This window comes from Watersipora subatra, chromosome 5 (assembly GCF_963576615.1).
Source record: "Watersipora subatra chromosome 5, tzWatSuba1.1, whole genome shotgun sequence".
NCBI lineage: Eukaryota > Metazoa > Bryozoa > Gymnolaemata > Cheilostomatida > Watersiporidae > Watersipora > Watersipora subatra.
The window spans coordinates 57000408-57014372 of record NC_088712.1 but is presented as its reverse complement, the minus strand read 5'-3'; the positions used below and the strand labels follow the sequence as shown (position 1 = coordinate 57014372).

The 13965-nt window shown below is 35.1% G+C and overlaps 1 protein-coding gene and 1 non-coding gene across 2 annotated transcripts in view; both read left to right on the top strand.

Moving 5' to 3' along the window:
• Positions 1-13965, top strand: part of LOC137397036 (endoribonuclease Dicer-like) — a 133853-nt gene that overhangs the window by 1419 nt on the left and 118469 nt on the right. The window contains exons 2-8 of the mRNA XM_068083318.1: positions 208-337; positions 1570-1645; positions 2837-2982; positions 3806-3982; positions 6966-7176; positions 11303-11461; positions 13175-13346. Of these exons, the coding sequence (XP_067939419.1) occupies positions 208-337; positions 1570-1645; positions 2837-2982; positions 3806-3982; positions 6966-7176; positions 11303-11461; positions 13175-13346 (1071 nt within the window). The remainder of the gene's footprint in view (positions 1-207; positions 338-1569; positions 1646-2836; positions 2983-3805; positions 3983-6965; positions 7177-11302; positions 11462-13174; positions 13347-13965) is intronic.
• On the top strand, positions 10622-10704 carry Trnal-uaa (transfer RNA leucine (anticodon UAA)). Its single transcript has one exon. It is a non-coding gene; the product is annotated as a tRNA-Leu (tRNA).

The following is a 13965-nucleotide window of genomic DNA, read 5'->3' as shown; positions in this document are numbered from 1 at the left end:
TTTATTCGCCATTCTTGTAGACCACATTTCCTGTCATAATGATTATACGTAGTCAATAGGTAAAAGTTAGGTTTACTGTTAACTGTTTCAGCCAGTTTGTTCACCATCACATCAGCTTGAAGATTTGAATTATGATGCTTGAACCAATAGGATAGTCAGCCAATGGAGTTGTGTTGCCTCGGCAATGTTTGATTCCTTTATATATAGATACTGCGCGAAGCTGCCCAGTGATATTTACACACGACTCACTGCCACGAGTAGCATCCAATGTGTTGATGGTGGTTACCTAGCAACCATATGCCTTCCCGTCAACTGTAGGCTCAAGCACGCTATCCAGGTATTTTCAGGACCCTAACATTGACTTCTTTTCATTCTTCTTATGTCAAAATCTTTGCTGCTAGTTTTAAGATGGGCTGACTTTGCTAACACTGTAGTAGTATTCAGTTGTGTGTGGAATGCTCCGCATGCTCTCTAATAGGTGAAGTTTCTGTAAGTCTCAAGGATTTTAGACACTGCAAAAGGAGATGTCGAGTATCGATATCATTATAGATAGCAAACAACTTCAAATTTTTAACGTTTTTTTTAAATACTAAACAAGTTTTTTCTTCAGATATCATTGTAGCCATAAGTTTAATGCAGCACCCAAGCATTGCATTTTGTAAATGACAATTAATTTTATTGTAACGTCTTTGTCATGTGATGTAAGCATGACCATTGCTGATTGGTTGTATATTTCATAACAAAACTGTGAGCATGCATTGAAATCAGACTTAGATCAGGGAGGCACTTGGTTAACCCCTTGTCTACATGAAAACAGCTATTACACAAGGGTAGATTTAGCATTGAAGTATCGGGTTTCAGCTGGCTCCCTAGCACCACCTTAGGTGAGGCCAGACTTTCATCATCTCAAATAAACACTTGATATTCAAAGGAGATAACCATTTGGATGCCATCTCAGTTTCCATTTCATAAATACATTCATGCTGAGATCAATTCCTTGATACGGAAATATTTATATCCTGAACATAATGAACTTGTGTGTCATTTTATGTTTTCACTTTTTTACTGTTTATACTGGTGTTGCGGATGCCAAGCCACGAACTTATTTCTGACAATATATTCTTACATATCCGCATATAATCACTCTTATATATTTTGCATTACTTTTTGTATATTGTTGCTGTCTTTATTATACGTTTATATTGCTAATAATTTTTAACGTTTACAGTTTGGCCGTAATTAAGCCAACCTGTTAGCGATCATATTAATTATTTTTCTTATATGGTTTCCTATCGGTTGTATTATACGGTATGGGGGACAATCCATATATATAAGGAGCGCTATTGCTAGGAGAGCAGAGTAGTCGTAGCTATGCTACTAATGGGAATTCCTTCGAATAAATTGAATGAAACCATCTTAACTTTTCTTGCATTTTATGCAGCAATCCTTGCACTATAGATAGTGTCTGGGTAAAGGCTGGTAGAATCCTTTACACTGGTTTGTGTGAATTTTTTCTGACACACATATTGTTAAAATACTACTTGCTCTTATCTTCTCATGCAATGGTAGGGGTGTCCGATGCCGACAGAGCAATCAGCCATTGCTGCCGCTGCCTTGGAGACATGCAAAGAGCTCTACACGCATGGTAAGACGACTCCTTTTGTTATAAAATGCTAGTACCCAGGCAGTGTGATCGCCGTGAGAGATTGTCATCTTTAATAACTACCCTAAATTCCAGCGTCTAAGTCGAAAATCTGACACCAAATTTCAAGCTTGAACATTTATCGTCGATTTATGCGGTGGTCACGTTTGCCATGACACGAATTCTAGTAAAGTTCAACTTCAAAAAACCATTGCAAATCAAAATTACATGATAATACAAATTGGGATTTATTTATAAAATAGTAAAATACTAGTAATCCTACTCAACACGAATTGGATCAAACACGAAGTCTCATTCTTCACCATCCAATTTATCATCACAGGGATTCTCTTCTGGGATAACGTGTTTATTTTTAAATTTAATGCTTTTTTCTTATTATTTGCCCACAAGCCCTTCCATCCTTTTTCTTGTATATGAATCATGATTCCTGACAGAAATATGTTTTGCGGCATGGCTTTTATATTAAAAACGCAAATATTATCAAAGGTAGCAGTTTCATTCTTTTGGCGAGTCGAGCTAATACGATGCTGAAGAATTGTTTTTCGTGCCTTGTGGTCTTTACTGAAACTTTCATCTCTCGTTCCTTTGTTAATTGTTATACGTACTGCAGACGGCATAAAAAGATGGGCATTTTTTCTGATGACGTTTTTGAATGCCGTTTCCTCAACTAGGCATCGCCCGCCTCTGATGCTGACTGAACTATTAGTGATCAAACGATTTGAAGCAGAGAAAGCGTCGACTTATACGGCAGGTACATGTAAAAGTCAGGATTTTTAAACCAAACTTTAGCCCTTGACCTATACACCTGATTGGCTTGTACACCGGAGTTTACGATATGTGTAATAATTATGCGCACAATTATTCTTAGATGCTGAAATGTGGTCAAGTGGTGAAGATGGTAGTGTGCTTAGCTGGGAATGTGAATATCCGGGTTTGATTCCCGTACGATGCGATCATTTTCCTAACGCTTCTTATAGTAAAGAATAGACAGTTTCGTTTAAACTTAGCATAGATTGGTTAGTTCATTTAGAAAGCAGCACAGATGCTTTGATGTAATTAACCTTTTCCTGAAAACAATTATTTCGAAATCTGAATTGTCAGATTTTGTAGCGATGTTGTAGTGTTTAAGCCTCCTTCACACATTATCTATGTCATGTATTTTCACATGGTCAGGAGAGTTAGATGCAAACTTAGCTCCAATTGGAAAGGAATATCTTCGGTCTGCTAAGCAGGATGCGGAGTGGGAAAGTGAACGCAGAAACATACATTCTAAGGGGATGCCTGGCAGCTCTAAAAGAAAACAGTCTTATCAGAAAATGGTTAGTAGACCTCTGATATCTGTTTACCTCTGGTTCTGTTTACCTCTGGCTGCGCTCGCATACAGCAAAAGTGCAGTTATGCCATCCGTGGATGGCTGGGATATTGTAAGGGCATCTGTTATTGTCACACCTCTTGCTCATGCCTGGGTAGCATACAGTTTATTTCATAGCGCATGCCCAGGGTGCTTATTGCGACCAATCGTTTGACTGCACCCTAACAATATACTTTTTTCCAACTACCGTATATCTTATCGCATTGTTGTTTCTCAGATTGTCATCGCAAGCACTTGCCACTCCTATCAACAAATGGTTTTAATGGTCACTTGTAACATGTCTTCTGATAGGCGCACATAACAGGCTATGATTCGTCTATTAGCCACCTGGTTACTAGCAGCACTAGATTTTTAGCTTACAGGCTGACTTCATGCATTTCTGGCTGATATTCACCCTTAAAGTGGCAGCGGGTGAAATTTATATTAAAAATTTGAATTTTTGTCTGCTTAGTAAATATTGTCGGTCCAAAGTAATGTTTTGTATGACCAGTTTCTTATCTTTATCAGTTTCATGGGAACAGATGAGTGATCCATTTTTAAACAGCTTTTTACTGCCTTTGTTGTCCCGTTTTTATGAACGGATACAGCATCCCCATTCAATGGCTTTCAAGCAATCACATTTTCTGTTACCACCTAAATCTTTTCCGACGTTGTGCCTTTGCTTCACTACTGCTAAACAAATTTACCAATTGTCAATATAGCATCTCAATGACAAGAGGAGGCCATAGTTTTAGTCATTATTACATTGTTGCGGTTGTCCGGATTTATAGGTAGCTGGCATATTCCATGAGCCATTACAACCCGGCAGCGCCTGCCATCTTTACATCGCCAAGCAATCTCTCTCCATCGCTATGGACCAACAGAAGCACAACAAAGGACGCAATGTTTTTGTCACCGAGCAGCATCCTTATACAATCGGCTTCCTCGTCAGCTCTAGGCTTCCAGAGGTGATAAACTTATCAAGTCTACAGAATGTGGAATGTTTTTAAACTTGTATCTGGTGTACTATATTAGTTTGGACTACAAGTCACTTCCAGCAAAACTGAATTTTTTTACGGTTATTAGCGGAAAGTGCTAACACAAACTACAAATTAGATTTTTGGAATGAGAGGAGAGCTTCTATTTGCACTTGACATCAAGCTTTGTAATAGTTGCAGGTGCTTTTTAGATTTTTTTCAGTTTTTCAAAAAGTGCTTGCCGCCTTTTAAAATCATCAACTTAGGTTTACCTCTGACAGTGGGTTGCAAAAAATATTTTCCCATTTTCTGTCAGTGTTGTGGGAATTCCCGAAATGAAGAACCTCTTTTCTAGAAAAAGAATTATAGAGCAATATTCCTGGCTATTTATTTTAGTAACTGCTGAACTCTGACTGTGCTTGTGTGTTTCTAAGTTGTTACAGGTGGTGATTGTTTCATTTCATTCGTGACGCATTCACTTCATTAGTACTTTCACTTCATTGTTTGTACTTTCACTTCCTTATTTGTACTTTCACCTCATACTTTATACTTTCACTTCATTATTTGTGCTTTCACTTTATTATTTGTACTTTCACTTCATTATTTGTGCTTTCACTTCATTTTTTGTACTTTCACTTTATTATTTGGGTCATGATCACAGAAACCATGGTTAAGTCGGGATTGTAAGATTTGGAGTTATCTACACTAACAGAAGGAAAAAATTCTCAGTTATTTTGCAAAAAAAATTTTGATTCTAGCTTAATTACAGCAGATTTTATGGTCAATAAACTGAATGCACGTTTACCATTTGTGCGAAAACATTGTTCTGAGAAAACTGGTGTTGAAGTTTGAGAAACAAAAACCAATGCACAATTTTGTTTACATTTCAAAACGTCATAGCAACCAATATCAAGAAGTTGTGATATTTATTTAGGTTTCCGTATTTATATCCAAAAAATTATGCTGAATTTAAAAATCTTAACAGATTTTAGCTGGTTGTCATAGAAATAGCTGTATATCTAGAAGAAAATGTTTAACTTAATTTTGCAGATATTACAAACGGCTTGGCAGTACCGCGATATTGGGCACAGCCGTAGTATCATCAACAAAATCTTTAGAAAAATAACAACAGTAACATATTGCACAAAATCGGTCACTATATACAGTCACTGTACCTTGATCTTGTAAATTCGAATAATTATTCTTATAATTAAATCTGATAATAATCTTATAAAATCGAATAATTATTCTTATAATTAAATATTGTAATCATCTTATGAGAATCGTTAGGAAAATATCATCGTCATTCCCTTTACTTTCACTGCTTTTGACATCAGTTGGAATACCAAACTACTCATTATAAGTGTCCAAAATGTCAGAATTATCTTTAAAATTGGCAAAAAAGAAACGATTACTTTTATTGGGCGCCATTTTTCAGTACTTCCTGTTTAGCATAGCAACGGTTTTAAGGTTTTTTTTTCCAAGGGTTAAAAACTTCTATTGGTTAAACTGACTTCAGATTCAGAAAGATCCCTCTTTGATTGGTCCAGATGCACGTGTTACAAAAATCGTTACCAATATTATAAATTCAGTTAGTGCAACTTCAAAGTCGAATAACTCAACTTCGTGATTTGCGACTTAACCATGATTTCTGTGACCGCAACCCATTTGTACTTTAACTTCATTATTTGTACTTTAACTTCATTAGTTGTACTTTCACTTCATTAGTTGTACTCTCACTTCATTATTTGTACTTTCATTTCATTATTTGTACTTTCACTTCATTATTTGTACTCTCACTTCATTATTTGTGCTTTCATTTCATTATTTGTACTTTCACTTCATTATTTGTACTTTCACTTCATTATTTGTACTTTCACTTCATTATTTGTACTTTCATTTCATTATTTGTACTTTCACTTCATTATTTGTACTTTCACTTCATTATTTGTACTTTCACTTCATTATTTGTACTTTCACTTCATTAGTTGTACTTTCATTTCATTATTTGTACTTTCACTTCATTATTTGTACTCTCACTTCATTATTTGTACTTTCATTTCATTATTTGTTCTTTCACTTCATTATTTGTACTTTAACTTCATTAGTTGTACTCTCACTTCATTATTTGTACTTTCATTTCATTATTTGTACTTTCACTTCATTATTTGTACTTTCACTTCATTATTTGTACTTTCACTTCATTATTTGTACTTTCACTTCATTAGTTGTACTTTCATTTCATTATTTGTACTTTCACTTCATTATTTGTGCTTTCATTTCATTATTTGTACTTTCACTTCATTATTTGTACTTTAACTTCATTATTTATACTTTCACTTCATTATTTGTACTTTAACTTCATTATTTGTACTTTCACTTCATTAGTTGCACTTTCATTTCATTAGCTGTACTTTCATTTCATTCTTGGCATGTTCACTTCATTAATACTTTAGCTTCATTATTTGTACTTTAACTTCATTATTTGTACTTTCGCTTCATCATTTATACTTTCGCTTCATTAGTTGTACTTTCATTTCATTAGTTGTACTTTCATTTCATTAGCTGTACTTTCATTTCATTTTTGGCATGTTCACTTCATTAGTAGTTTCACTTCATTATTTGTACTTTCACTTCATTAGTTGTACTTTCACTTCATTAGTAGCCTCTTTTATTTATTAAGTTATTCTTACTCTTTATCAGAAGTCCTTTTTGCCTCAACGGTGATGCTTTCCTTTCTCTTATCAATATATTTACACTTTCACTTCATTATTTGCGCTTTTACATCGATAATGAAGCGTTCACCTTGTCAATAGGCTTTCACTGTGCTAGAAGTAGTTTTATTTCACTCACAGTAGTTTTACTGCACTAAGGTGACTTTTACTTTGCTAATAGTATTTTCTCTTTAGCTATACTTTCACTTTGGTGATAGCGCTTTTCCACACCAAGCACTTTCTTTTTGTTCAATTTACAGGTAGCAGAATTTTCTGTGTTCACAAGATCTGGGCAGGAGTCTGTTTCCATCACTTACTGCAAGGAGTACAGGCTAAGCCAAGTTGAGTTTGACCAAATTACGAGCTATCATTCATTCATCTTTCACAATGTGCTACGGATTGACAAGTTCCCTCTGAAACTCAACACAGAGAGATCCAAGTTTAACATACTGGTTGCACCGATAAATACAGGTTGGCATGTGCTTCATCTTCAGCTGCTCATAGAGAGAGAGAGAGGGAGAGGGAGGGGGAGGGGGAGGGGGAGGGGGAGGGGGAGGGGGAGGGGGAGGGGGAGGGGGAGGGGGAGGGGGAGGGGGGAGGGGGAGAGGGAGGGGGAGAGGGAGGGGAGAGGGAGGGAGAGGGGGAGGGAGGGGGGGGGGGAGAGAGAGAAGCTCTGATTATTTCAAGTCAAATACATGTATATGACTTGAAATAAGCTCATAAATATGTATGTGGTGTAATAATATCTGTACAGATTGTTTTTGTCCATCATTAAAGAAATGAAGTGTTCAGAATTTAGCTTGGATAATCATTCACAAACATAATTTTACAGGCTGTTTGGTTTACATATTTAAAATCAGAACAAAATGAGGATTAATTTAATATATAATTTATGGCTATTCACTAAATTCACAATGAGTAACAATCTTGTAAATCAGAATTTTAGTTTTCCAACAAAATAGTCCAGTTTATTTCACACACTGCTGTAATTCAGAGAATAGATCACAATATGCTGAGCCATCAGTAATGCTGTAATTCAGAGAATAGATCACAATATGCTGAGCCATCAGTAATGCTGTAATTCAGAGAATAGATCACAATATGCTGAGCCATCAGTAATGCTGTAATTCAGAGAATAGATCACAATATGCTGAGCCATCAGTAATGCTGTAATTCAGAGAATAGATCACAATATGCTGAGCCATCAGTAATGCTGTAATTCAGAGAATAGATCACAATATGCTGAGCCATCAGTAATGCTGTAATTCAGAGAATAGATCACAATATGCTGAGCCATCAGTAATGCTGTAATTCAGAGAATAGATCACAATATGCTGAGCCATCAGTAATGCTGTAATTCAGAGAATAGATCACAATATGCTGAGCCATCAGTAATGCTGTAATTCAGAGAATAGATCACAATATGCTGAGCCATCAGTAATGCTGTAACATTATAGCCATAAATATGATGGGCTTAACGCACCAATCTCTGTCGAGAATTTTCACTTTGTCATAAACTTGTAGATTTCATTAAAGCACATAAATTGCATAATTTTTTTATTATATATTTCAATACATCAGAGTCTTGGCTTTCGAATGAGCCTATATTCAATACACAAAGAATAATAGAACTATGAAAAACAGGGTGTCTAAAGTATGTCCTGCAAAAAAACACTTGGTTCAGGTTCTCAAAATGTGATGTCACAATTATTATTTAGCCTTAGGTAGTTGATCCCATTCGCTGCCATTAAGGCTGCGCTTTTCTGTGACAATCGGTGCTGTTAAACCCAGAGAGCGCTAATAATAAACTAGGATTCTAGATAATCAACAATGCCCGGGATCGTGCTAACGCCTGCCCAATACAAACACATGTTCTGGGTTAATTAATTATGCTTCAATAACTGTACTGTCGTTGATAAAGGTAATGAAATCACATCGATTAAATTGTGACCGTGGTTGCGTGGCTCTAGGACTATATGTCAATCGCACTTTCGCGAGATCACGCAATGCTTGAAACTAATTAGTCTCAGTCGATCCTCAACAGCACAATAAAATGAGAAGGCTAGTGCATAATATCATCGGGAAAACATAGTATGGTGCTTGGAATCTGAGTTATTTATCATAGAAATAGTTTGTACATGGAGAACTAATGACATTGATTCCTTTGTCATCTTCATTGGTTCTCTGGAGTTGTCCTATCTTCGCCTGACACTTGCATCATTATCGTAGTTGATAAATATAAGCGGTAAGCAATAAAATAGGCGGTAAGAGCACACAACACCGCATATGAAAATGGTGACGTCACAATTTCCGAGCTTATGCCACTAAACATTTCTGCAGTAGAGCTCTGGGGAAATCCTATAAACACCAACCAATGTCTGTTTCACCATGTCAAACAATAGCTCACTCGAAAGCCAAGACTTTGATGTATTGAAATATACAATAAAAAAATAATGTAATTTATGTGCCTTAACAAATTTTATGTCAAGTTATTAGCTGAAAATCTGTGTAAATGGACTCTTTTTGATCAAACCTCTATCATTTGTGCCATCTAAGCCATTACAGTCAAACCTCTATTATTTGTGCCATCCAAGTAGATACAGTCAAACCTCAACATTGGAGTTCTTTTGCATATAACTAAAATTTTGAACAAATATTTGTCTGGGCAGACCATTTCATTTTTAGCATGCAATGTCTGACGTTTTGCAGAAGTTTACAGTTTTGTAAATAAAAGTGAAGAAGCTAGTAGATATTAAATATAAAGATGCAAAAATAATAATAAAATTATATAAACCAAATTAATTTAAGCTCTGTGTAGTGTCAGTTGGAGTAAGTTGGAGGAACTCATGTTGTGGGATATTATCACTCACTTTACTGTTGAGCATATGCATTGCATGAAGACCTTTACCTATCAATTATTACTGTATTTATTTATTTTTGTCATTCACTATTTGATACTGTTTTATACAATGCGGTTATTTTAATGGTAAACTGATTCCTCGCTCTGTTACACTTCATTTTTTGCTACTTTCCCGCTTCACAGATTGTTTCATAGCATCAGTTCTATCACGCCTGACACAGAGGGAGGGGGCGAAGTCAACACACTTCAATAATTGTCTGAACTAATATAAAATTGAGCTATTCACCTGTGAGCCTCTTAGATCAACATACATAAAACACACATTGTTAGACTAATTTGTTGTTGATCAGAGGCTTCATAGGTGAAGGTTATTTTTAAGAATCGTCTCGTCCGCAGGATTTCCTTGCAGCAGGTTAATAATCAGAGAAAAGCCGAATGAGCGAGCAATCTAGACTATTGCTTTCAGGTAAAGCATCACGATAAACCGATGATTTTAATCATAGGCTATATGTTCTTACACAAACTGATTAACAACTTACAAACTTGGGCCAACCTGGTTTGTAGGCTGGCCATACAAACCATTCAAACTGTATGTAAATATCAAGGATACTACTTCGCTGTTTTTAACTTTTCACTGCCCGTGCTGGTCCCCCATTAAACATGAGAAGGGAGAGATCCATGTATATAGTTAACTGCATTATTATTAGGTGTGTGAGTTGGGGAACAAATATATATATACAAGTAAATATATATACTTGTATATATACAATGTATATATACAAGTATATATACATTGTACTCTTATGAGATATTTGCTCAAACAACAGTTTTGACATGCACAGAAAATATCGGAACAAAGTAATTTTGGATGTTGAAATTTGAATACAGGCTGTACTTTTGATGACTTGGAGAAAAAGTTGTGCTGTGAATCGAAAACATATATTCATGTACCCATGTGTACCTCATATTTGCAAGACATGGTAAATATATTACTATATTGCTAAACAAAAATAAGAACATTAGTCCAGCAATCCTGTAACACGCATTAATCTGTGAACCACGATGGCCGAGTGGTTAAGGCGTTGGACTTAAGATCCAATGGACGTATGTCCGCGTGGGTTCGAACCCCACTCGTGGTAATTCTTTTTTGTTTGATTTGACACTACTCGATTTGATGAATGGTGTTCAAACTGTTGAATACATGTACAGTATATCTCTAAATAGTTAGTGTTGTACCCTTTGTGAGTCAGAAAGATGTTTTTGTAGTATTTCATTACTTACACTTTCACAATCGTTTTATGGAGTTGTCTTCTCTTCTCAAAAGTTCTCAAAAATCATGGTAAATTTTTCATAACAAGGTGAAAACAATTTCTTTGTAGTTGAATAATTGATGTTTTGCTATTTCTAAACATTTTAATTGTTGATTGCAAAAACTGTAGTTACAGACTTGCCTATTGCCCTTGTCTTCAAGCAAATTTTTCATGTTAGTAATATGGTTCGGTTTGAGCCGATAGCTTCCAGTTGTGATGCTATGCATTTGCCCTAGGGTAGACACTTATTTGAAAGACAGCTAAGTGGTTTATGCCGGAATGCTGCTGAAAGCATTCTGTAAGCAAATTTAATATACCAGCACTATGTGTCAGGTTTCTCAATGAAACCAGTCAATGGTTTTGAGCAGTTTCAAGAAAGTAATAAAATAGAGGCATTATTAATCCAGAGTGATTACCTCTTTGGCAGATGAGAACAATATAGCTTGGGATTATCTAGAGACGACTTTGGTGAAAATAGAGGACTGGGTTAAGCGCCCTCCGCTATTCAGCAGAGCCACAAAGAATTTTGTATTCAAGGAGGAAAACTTTAGGGACGCTGTAGTGATGCCCACCTACAGAAACCAAGGTAGAGTCTACAGCACCGAAAATTGTTTAAGTATAAGATAACCTTTGAACCAATTTAGGCTAGAAATAGTTGATGGCGTTACCCAGCAGGTGCTTTCTACGCTTGTTATACAATGTCAACACTGATGGCTATTTAATAGTAATTAGATTATCGTTGATTTAGACTGAATTCTCTCTTGCTCCTAACAAGTTTGGGGCACTCCTGATACCTTTCATGCTCTGAAAATTGGCTGTTTGAGCTTAACATTTGCTGACCATTTTTGTGGTTGCTCTAGTCATTGTATGCGATATTTGTAAGTCGTTCATTAGCAACTTCTGTCAATAAAAACATCTTTTTTGGCACAAACTATCAAATATAAAACTTACATTTATTTATTCAATTTAATTTATTACATTTCAAGAAGCTTTTCAATAGATGTATTTTATTGTAATTTAATTTAAATTAATTATTTTATTTAATATTTTATTGTAATATAGTGTTCAAGTTTTGTAAGATCCTTCCAAAATAGTTTTCTTGCGAATTCAGCTCTTTCTGTACAGGATTCTTTGCTCGCTCTGATAGAATTAATACTGAAAAATTTTTGCTGACGTACCCTCGATATTTTTGCTATAAAATCTAGAGTTTTTATTGTAGCGCTTTAATCTACAGCTTTTTTAAATCAGCAGGAAATTCTGCGCAACAATAAATGCATTTGAGAAACTAGAGGCATGTTTAATATTTTTATAGTGTAATAAAACTGACTTCAGAAGAAAAATGTTTTGCAGTTTGACCAGAATGTAGACCTCATGCTCTAATTTTAAAATACAAGTATCAGAAATTTCTGAGCCCAAACTTTAAAGAATTTCATTAGTAGAGGTACATTTAGTTTCTGAGGTACATTTAGTTTCTGTTTACAGTTTTTCTTTTTATCCATTCTGAATGTATCGTGACTAATTTATAGTAAAAATAAAAGAATTGGAAACTGCGATAATCTGATGTGAGTTCAGAGTAATAAGAAAGATTAACTGGCTCGTTTCCTTGGCAAAGTAATAACCCAATATCCTAAATTTATTTTGGCTAATTTTTGGGTTGATCAATTAATTGTGTGATCCATGATCAATGTTTTGTATAGGTTCTGAGGCAGGTTCTGACAAAATGAACGGTATATGCGAACCGTTATAAAAGCTTTCCGAGGTGAATGACTTAAGTCTATTGGTGATCATTCAACAACTACTAATACAATTGGAAAAAAATCTCAACTGTAAAGTAAAATTTGCCAGAGTTGATAAAATTTTTAATTTTCAAATATTTTTAAAACATACTTTAAAATTTTGTATTTCAAATGTGTTATATATTTTGAATTCAGTAGGTGTGATATAATAATATCGTATATTGTCCGCTCTTGAAACATACAGTTAATGTAGAAATGATTTAAAGCAATTTTCTAGTTTTAGAATGAATTGTAATTATTTACATTATTTGTGATAAAAATTATTGTGGAATTCAAACAATTTCCTTTAGACGAATGAGCCTTTTGAGACATATTGTGGTCATAAACTAAGGTGAGACAGTAATTATCCATCAGAACTTATCAGATATCATGCTGGCATCATTCTCAAATCTTCTCCTATAAAACTTAGTTGTAGACTCTTGGTGAATGGCGTCTATGAATACATTTTTTATTTCACATTTTATCAAGCTGGAATTATCTCCTCTTGCATTAATATGTTGTAGATCAGCCCGAGTTCTTTTATGTTGCTTCTATTCGAAGAGACCTCAGCCCTCAGTCTCCCTTTCCATCGCCAGACCTTTATAAAAGCTTTTACACATACTATACCTCAAAGTATGGTCTCGAGATTACCAACTCTTCACAACCTCTGCTCGACGTCGACCGGACTTCTGTGAGGTCAGTCTGTGGTTTGTTTGAGTTTGTCAACCAGAAATCACCAAGGTAGCTCTAAATCGACTCGGTTTTTGTGAGCCAAGTGTTTGTTAGTTTGAATCGCTTTTCGTAGCAAACTCAGTATTTTCAGAGAATTCTTGTGTACAAACACCGAACACACACCTACACGAATGAATGCTCTCGCAAAAACAAATAATTTTCTTATAAAAAACACTTTTGCAAGGCATAAACTTTGTAAACGTCACTTCATTATTCAGCATTTCGTCCATATCCATCTTTTCCTCACCTAAAACTCATTAACGGCTGCCATGCTTTTAACATTTCAATAATGGTGCACAGCTTCAATAAGAGAACACAACTTCACCCATTCTTAATAGGGTTTTTCATGTTGATATGTTTGTTATGTTATTATGAGCATGAGAAAGATATAATTTAGATGTGAGAATGGTGCTAGCACAATATCTGATAAGTTATGGCGGATAATTACTGTCTCATCTCAGTTGTTGATCACAAAACATCTCACAAGGCTCTTTTAAAAGGGGGTTGTTTGAATTACAAATTTCAAAACTTTGTAAGTAACGACGATTCATTCCAAGATAAAAAATAGTTTTTCAAGCATTTC